Source organism: Oncorhynchus nerka, linkage group LG7 (genome assembly GCF_034236695.1).
Source record: "Oncorhynchus nerka isolate Pitt River linkage group LG7, Oner_Uvic_2.0, whole genome shotgun sequence".
Taxonomy (NCBI): domain Eukaryota; kingdom Metazoa; phylum Chordata; class Actinopteri; order Salmoniformes; family Salmonidae; genus Oncorhynchus; species Oncorhynchus nerka.
Window position 1 is genome coordinate 43,449,186 of NC_088402.1, and position 8,823 is coordinate 43,458,008.

The following is an 8,823-nucleotide window of genomic DNA, read 5'->3' on the forward strand; positions in this document are numbered from 1 at the left end:
TCTCTCCCTCCTCCTCCTCCTCCACTTCCTCCTCTGTCTTTGTCTCTCCCTCCTCCTCCTCCTCTGTCTTTATCTCTGGGTAAGTACAGGAGTCGCAAACATAACATCATACTCCCTTTGTTTGATTCTCTACCCTGCCATTGATCTGTAAGCACTCGTTAACCTTTTCTCCACCCACATCAGCCATTCCTCTCATACTACTCATCAACATCTCAATTTGTCCACTTATGGGTGTCATATGACCCTGTTGCCTGTTACACCCTATTAACATCCTGTTTCCAAAATCTCCAACAGCACCTGACCCTCAGCATATAAATGGTTGTCCAAGTTGGTGCTCCTCATTCTACACAGCTCTACACTTCATTAAATTGCAATTTGGACTCTGGATTATCTGAGTTGCATTATTCCAATACTCATTATACTCACTATAGAACTTTGATATTTTTCCCTATACTTGGATAGAGATGAACAAATTAATGTGGGGATGTGTGGCGCTGGTGGGACTCTTTGCTGTCGGTAAGTTGGTTTTATTCTCTCTGGGAAGGTTATTATTATTATTCATTAGACAAATTGGGGCTTGTTCTAAAAATACTTTTTTGTAAATTGGAAAAAATGACCGTTAAAATCCACAACCGTTTTTAACTGATTCTTTGTTTGCGATCATGACAAAGAATGTGAAGACTGGAGATATGAAGAATGGGTGCGTAAAAAGTCAAGCTCGGTTGGATCATGCTTGCATGTGAGTGGAGTTGAACAGTCGGAAATCCCGTTTATCGCTCATGGTGGTGGTCGCGCATGGCTCTGTACATCCTTTCCAACCACCTTTCCAACCGCTTCGCTAAAAACCAGTCCTAGCTCACAAAAATAAAAAACTGCGACTCCAAATTCGCGCCATTCATTAAAATCACAATTTAACCAACACCCATCTATTTGTGCGACTACCTGGACCTACGATTTGCTTTTGAAGTATTGAAACCAAACCATATGGATTTGAATGAAAAGTCTTTGAATAAACATGAACACGTGAATGGAAGAAGCGCACATCATTTCAAATAAGCTAAATGTCATATTCTACAGCATATAAACACTCAAAATAGGTCAAGATCCAGACAGGGAGCCTAAGAAGGAATGGCAATGAATTATTTCGTCTATGTTATTTATATTTCAAAGCTATAGCCTACAAATAAATATAGTGTGAATCGTTTGCGAGTGCGACACAATCGGCTGGTAGGGACATTAGCTTTGAATTTCCTTAGAATTTAATACAAATTAAATGAAAAATGACATATTAGTGCGTTTGAATTCATTTTTGTAATTCAATTTTAGAAACACGAGTTTGGCCGGTCTGTGGCATCAGGCTCATGCGATGGTGCCTGGAGAAAAGGCTAAACAGCAGAGAATAGGTTTGCCTAAAGGTTTTTAGGCAAAATAACTCAATCAAAACGGAAAACTCATTGAACATGGGAATATTGGGACAAAATCAATGATGGCCTATTGTATGGATAATAGAACAAAAATGAACGAAACGTTGAAGAGATCTGATTTTTAGTAAATAAATACTTTGCTACAATGACACACTTAGTTATCTACCCACCTGGTTTCTTTCTATTAGCATGTGCACGTAGTAAGAAAACCATCATGCTTTCGGGATAAGTGTATTTTCAGATTCCACAATGATTCTGGACTCTACATCACCGCACTCCCTCTCTTGCTCTTGGTTCTCATTCCTGTAAGTAACCTTGATTTAGCAAGGAAAATATTTAGCAAACTCCATGACAATAGCTAAACCAAGGGGCTATAGCAGCACACAAGTAGACTTCCAATGCATACTAGACCGGGTATTCCCTCAGCTCATGAAGTGTGCGCTACTGGAGCAGCGAAGGCTGCAGCTGCAGCTTTTGGGAATCTTGCTCTGCGCTCCAGTCAAATTGGGCATGCTCTATTCCTCGCTATGCTCCAGCTCAGCTCCACTCATACTCCGGTGGCCACTGACCTCGGACCTGTCTGAAAATATGCAAAATATTGACGAGATCCGAAATTAGGCTATATTTGAAGAATAAAATATCCAGATTAAAATAAATATTCTCAATAACTCAGATTTGCTCAGCGAATTTGCCGTTTCCCACGCCAACGATCTCTGAATAGGCACAGCTTTATTTGAGCGAGGGAGAAGTGTTCAGGTAGACTATGTTACGACACATCCACTGGAGAAGTGTGGTGTATACCTTGGAGTTGACAGAAAATGTAGCAGAAGGTGAATGTTTGACTTTTTTTGCACACATATATCCAGATGATGCTAAGTACCATTTTGCTCTAACACTATTGGTGTGGGTAACCACCAGATTTTTGGTCCTTAAATACATTTTTGTTAACAAACTTCAAGCAGGTTGGAGAATACTGGAGTTCCAGTGAAGAGATTGCTTTTCAGTTAACCTGAATTAAATTGCCAGATAATTGCCAGAGAATTACATTTTCATTTATCTACCATAAGTCCCCTGCAACCTCGTTTTAGAGAATTTCGCAGTACGTCCAACCGGCCTCAGAACCGCAGACCGTAACCACGCCAGCCCAGGACATCTACATCCGGTAGACATGGATAATTGTTGCATTTATATTTTTGTTCGGTTTATTTATGGATAGTCAGGGGCACACTCCAACACTCAGACATAATTTACCAAAAAAACATTTGTGTTTCGTGAGTACGCCACATCAGAGGCAGCAGGGAAGACCAGGGATGTTCTCTGGACTATTTTCCTGTCCTGCTAAGCATTCAAAATGTAATGTCAGGGAAAATGTATGGAGTAAAAAGTACATTGTTTTCTTTTCAGGTGTGTAGTGAATTAAAAGTAAAAGTAAAAAATATAAATTGTAAATTAAAGTACAGGTACCCCAAAAAACTACTTAAATAGTACTTTCATGTATTTGTTCTTAAGTACTTTACACCACTTCCTACTATCAGACGTGACCAAATGGGAACTTTAATAGGACAACACTCCACTAAAAGTGCTTTTCAGTCCAATAATAATTTCTCTCTGGGTGTATGGTTGTACAATCAATCATTTAAAGTAGTCAAAATAGAGTCATTCAATTCATTAATTAAACTGCCAGGTATTACCCTAATATTTATTTTGTGCTGGACTGGACTGAACAAAGAAAATACAAAATAAATAAATGATGTGTATGTTTGTACATGTGTCATTGTACAGTGTCATGATGACATCAATCTTATTTGTTTCTCTCCTCTTTCTTCTCTCTCCTCGTTGCTCTCTGTCTCTCCATCTTTCTCTCATTCCATCTCACAGCCGAGTCCCTGAAGTGCAACACATGTACTGTGGGGTTGTCCAGCCTTTGTTTTATTGGTTCAACTGCAGAATGTAGCACCGACCAGCCCAACTGCTTCACTGCAGAAGCAGGTACTGACCCTGTGGTTTCGTCCAAGTAGAAAGCTACAATAAAAATAGGTCATTGACTTACTGTGTAATTCTAGGTTATTACTGTATAATTCTTAGATTATTACTGTGTAATTCCCATTTCAGAATGTAATTTGTCAGTTAATAATATCTAGTAATATTTGTACTGTAAATTAAAGTACTACCCAAACAAAAACTACCTGTATTTGCAATTGTTCTTCCTCCTTCTTCCAGTGTTCAATGCCACTAGCATCGTGAATCTCAAGCGCAAGGGTTGCCTGGCCACAGCTTTCTGCAACACCACATCCACTGGTAGCATCCTGACAGCCGGCTACACCGTCACACAGACCTGCTGCAGCACCAACCAGTGCAATGGGGCCGTAGCCATCCAACTCCCTCTCACTGTGGCCCTTGGTGCCGCCCTGGTGGCCATCTGGAGCACTTTCACTTAAACTAACCCTTCACAATAAGGAGACCTCCTCCATAGGTTTCCATTGAAGTGTATTGTAGTTCTTAAAAACACAATATACTGAAACTGTTTTTTTTCTGGGAAAGACTGCAATGTTTATTCAGGCTAGTTTCACTAAACTTTAGTTCCAAGTACCAACTCAAACTGATTTTACCTCTAGGCTAAACAACATCCTACTACAGCATCGTAATGTACAGTTCAATCAATGTCATTGTATTTATATTGGGAACTTATTTGTGTGAGGCAAGTACTTTTTAATGGCATAAATTCTCACTCATGTCACTATCAATTATCATTATCTAGCAACTTTTCATTTTCCCCAGTGAGTATGTTACACTCTGTACTCTTTTATAAAGATAACATTTCTATGTATTCTATGTACAATAAATAAACATATTACACATTAAAGAATTATCTACAACTATGAGACACTACATTGTGTGTGTGTGTGAAATGGTTGAACAAATAATAAAATAAAGACTAAACACATTTAACTCACTTTTTGACTGAGCATTCCAATGTGACAAATCCTGTCTGCATTCCTTCCTCTTCTATACCGACAAACATCCTCTTCGCACCTTCATGGAAGAGGATAAAACTTGTTATACTTCATTATAGTAGCCTATAATCAAGTCTCCTATCATGTACGACCCACTTAGCAGGAAACTGGAATTTCCCACATTCATTTATTAGTAATCTTTCCTCACCATGCTCTAAGTCAGTGTTTCTCAAAATGTAGCCCCCCCCAAAAAAAAGAAAAACAATGACACATTTATAATTATTTTTAAAGGAACTCCATTTTCACTGGGGGGGATTGTCCCAAAGCTGGAAGGAGGGCCCCGAGTGAAAAGGGCCCCATGCTCTAAGTGAGCACGTTTTGAACCAGACTCATTCATTAGGGGTTAGGCCTACAACTCCTATTGTAAACAACAAACACTACCCTCCTACAAGATGAAGACTAATATTTTGATAGGGCTTTCTGTCCTGGTGGTCTTCATAACAGTGGGTAAGTCCTATCAGATCATTTGTTGCTAAGGCAATATTCAAAGACAGATACAGTAATAGGTTGTGATTTGATGAGTTTTGATGATTTAAGGTTTAATAGCAAATTCTGTACTCTGTGATTGTATTTTCTAAGGCTATAAATTGTTGATGTGGGATGATGGTACAGCCCCCTACATATGTGTTTGGACAGTGAAGATTAACATTTTTATTTTACTCTATATTCCAGCATTTTGGATTTGAAATCAAATGTTTCATTTGAGCCGACAGTACAGAACGGCACCTTTTATTTGAGCGTATTTTCATACATATCTGTTTTACCTTTTGGAAATGAAAGCACTTTATGTATCTAGTCCCACCATTTGAAGGTGATAAGTATTTGGACCAATTCACTTATGTGTATTAAAGTTTTCAAACGTTATGTTGCCTATTTGATCCCATATTCCTAGAACGCAACGACTAGATCATGCTTGTGACTCTACAAACCTCGTTGGATGCATATGCCGTTTGTTGTGGTTGTGTTTTGAATTATGTTGTGCCCAATAGAAATTAATAGTAATTAGTGTATTGTGTTAAATAATAACGTGGATGCTACCATGATTACAGATAATCCTGTTCTTTCTAAGCTGCGTGGGCGTATTAGCCTGAGACTGCCACCCAGCTCCCCAGGACTGCAGAGCAGAAGAAATATCAGCAGCACAAGACTGAACTTCACTCAACTTTCTAAAGTTTTCCCTGTTAACACTATCAATGTTTCCCTTTACTGTGGCAATTGTAATCGAATCAACGCAATATTAGCCACTTTCAATGCAACATACCAAAAACAAAACAAACTATGCAAAGCATACTATACAAAACAAGCTATGCAATAGATGTTGTAGGCAGAAGGCAATTAACAATTAACATACAATTAACAATGGTGTGTGTAGTCAGTAATCAGTAGCGTAAGTGACTGGTTGCGTGTATAGGTGATAATAAGGAGTGTTGAAAGGTACCAAAGCAAGCAAACAAACAAACCGGCCACAAAATTGCCACAACCAAAATCAAACCGTGTTTCTGCATGGAGAGAGTCTCCTCAATGAATGGAGAAAAGGTGTATTTATCCAGGGATACACCCAGGCCCAGGTGTGTTCCATTTCGCTGATGACCCTCCCACCGACATCCTAATAAGGAAAACAAGAGGAAAGAGAAAGAATACGGCAGACAGTGGGATGGTCGTCACACTACCATAAAGGCCTGATTGGCGGAGTGTTGCAGAGATGGTTGTCCTTCTGGAAGGTTCTCCCATCTCCACAGAGGAACTCTAGAGCTCTGTCAGAGTGACCATAGGGTTCTTAGTCTTTCTCTGACCAAGGTACTTCTCCCATGATTGCTCAGTTTGGTCTGGCGGCCAGCACTAGGAAGAGTCTTGGTGGTTCCAAACATCTTCGATTCAAGAATGATGGAGGCCACTGTGTTGTTGGGGACCTTCAATTCTGCAGACATCCTTTGATACCCTTCCCCAGATTTGTGCCTCAACACAATCCTGTCTCGGAGGTCTTCGGACAATTCCTTCGACCTCATGGCTTGGTTTTTGCTCTTGCACAGTCAACTGTGGGACCTTATATGTAGACAGCTGTGTGCCTCATGTCAAATTAATTGAATTTACCACAGATGGACTCCAAACATTACAGCCTTATTCTAAAATGGATTCAATTGTCGTGCTCTGATTGAGGTTTTTTAGCGGCAGGGAGTGGGAGACTAGTCAGGATCGAGGGAAAGATGAACAGAGAAAAATACAGAGAGATCCTTGATGAAAACCTGCTCCAGGTCTTCACCTTCCAACAGGACAATGACCCTAAACACACAGCCAAGACAACGCAGGACATTTTAATCAATTTTAGAATAAGGCTGTAATGTAACAAAATGTCGAAAATGTCAAGGGGTCTGAATACTTTCCAAATGCATTTTAGATCAATACAATTATTGGGGTGGTTATATTCTGTACTGTTGTGTGTTTTGTCGTAGGTGGTGCAGAATCTGATTCCACCAGCATGTGCTTCCAACCCCTAGCTCTACAGGTAAGTTGGCAAAAATATTTACAAGCTGATGGCTTGTAATTTACAGTAAGTATGGCATAAATATGAATTGGGTATTGTTTGCATGGGTTTGTGTTCGTGTTATGGGGTTTCAGGTGGTTAGATGTAGATGAAGGAAAAAGGAAACCGCACACTGCTCTTGATAGTATCACTGATATTTAATATGCTTACGTATCGGCCTCAAGGTGGTTAGATGTAGCCTTAGGTCCACAGAATACCTTCCAGACTATGTAATCAATTTAGTCTACCCCTTTTCTCTTAGTAAAACTCAGGTATCTGGAATCATTCCACAATGCCCTGCTGAAAAGTTACCCCAAAGCAGCAGAATTTGGGGTACACGAGCATGAGGGAGGGGACACACCTTGCGGTTATGGAACACAACAAGATTGTGGGACAAAAACCAGCAAGGGACACTGAAAGGTATATAAGAGTAATGACACAACTACCTCATTCTCATTCAATCTGCAAATTGTGTGAGGACAGACGCTGGGAGATGAGAAGCAAGTACAGGGAATGAATATTTAATAAATAACCGACATGAAACAAAACAAGGACAGCGTCTGGACAGGGGAAACAAAACGACATTAATGACAACACAGGGATCAAACTGAGGAACAGACAGATATAGAAGGGCCAATTAACAAAGTAATGGAGTCCAGGTGAGTCCAAAGAAGTGCTGATCAGCGTAACGATGATGACAGGTGTGTGTAATGATGGCGAAGTGGCAGCCCGACGAGCCGGCTGAGGCATGCAGGCCTGATGAACCGGCTGAGGCGAGGGAGCCTGACGAGCCGGCTGAGGTGTGGGAGCCTGATGAGCCGGCTGAGGCGTGGGAGTCTGACGAGCCGGCTGAAGCATGACGTGGGGTGGGAGCCTGCCGAGCCAACCAAGGCAAGGAAACCTCTCGAGCCACCTAAGGTGTTGAAGCCTGACAAGCCAGCTGAGAAACCCCAATTTCCTTCGGCAGCGGCACCCGGACCCGACGTCACCAACCAAAACAACCAAAAACACTCCCAGATGCTTCCAATATTGGTGTCAGCATTCTTTGAGGACAGATGCTGGGAGACGAGAAGTAAGTACATGGAGTGAATATTTGATAAATAACCGTCATGAAACAAAACAAGGACAGCGTCTGGACAGTGGAAACAAAACAACATTAATACTGACACAGGGATCAAACTGAGGAACAGACAGATATAGGAGGGGCAATCAACAAAGTCATGGAGTCCAGGTGAGTCCAAAGAAGTGCTGATGCACGTAAATATGGTGACAGGTGTGCGCAATGATGGGCAGCCTGGCACCCTTGAGTGCCAGGGAGGGGGAGCAGGAGCAGGGCTGACAGATTCTCAAAACACAATACAAAGACATGTCTAAAAGAATCCTCTGCCAAGGGCAACTACTGACAAGAATGATCTGTCAAAGTCATTGGGCTGCGGGACGTTTACAGATATGTCTTTGACATGACAAAGGGGATTTTAGTTCTGCAGGGTTGTGCTTAGAGAGACAGCAAATGTATTGTTGTGTATGAGAACAATTGAAAGGTGCCATACTGTGTAAGAATTGCCCTTACTTTACACCTTCTATAGACCCCCAGCCCTTTCATTTTGTTGACTGATCTTCTTAAAAGCAGCTCCCAATGTCCCTCATTGTCCCTAAACAATACACTAGTCTGTCTCAACACTTAGATTTTCCCAATCTGTTGACACCTATACCAAAGTTCTTGGTAGCTAGCTAGCTTCTTAGTTTGGATCCCGCGATGCAGTTGGCATCAGTTGCTGGGACTGCTTGTCTCTTTGCAGTGATCCTGTTGACCAAGGTCGGGTCTGAGGAGCTATTTGGCATCGCAGCTAGCCAGTTGCATATC

The 8,823-nt window shown here is 41.1% G+C and overlaps 1 protein-coding gene across 1 annotated transcript; it reads left to right on the plus strand.

Annotated features, from left to right (window-relative positions):
* The first annotated feature begins 324 nt into the window (after positions 1 to 324).
* On the plus strand, positions 325 to 4,377 carry LOC115131735 (protein Bouncer-like). Its single transcript, XM_029663686.2, has 3 exons — positions 325 to 516; positions 3,303 to 3,413; positions 3,645 to 4,377. Exons 1-3 carry the CDS (start codon positions 465 to 467, stop codon positions 3,860 to 3,862), a joined length of 381 nt encoding a protein of 126 aa, XP_029519546.1. The 5' UTR covers positions 325 to 464; the 3' UTR covers positions 3,863 to 4,377.
* The last annotated feature ends 4,446 nt before the right edge of the window (positions 4,378 to 8,823 follow it).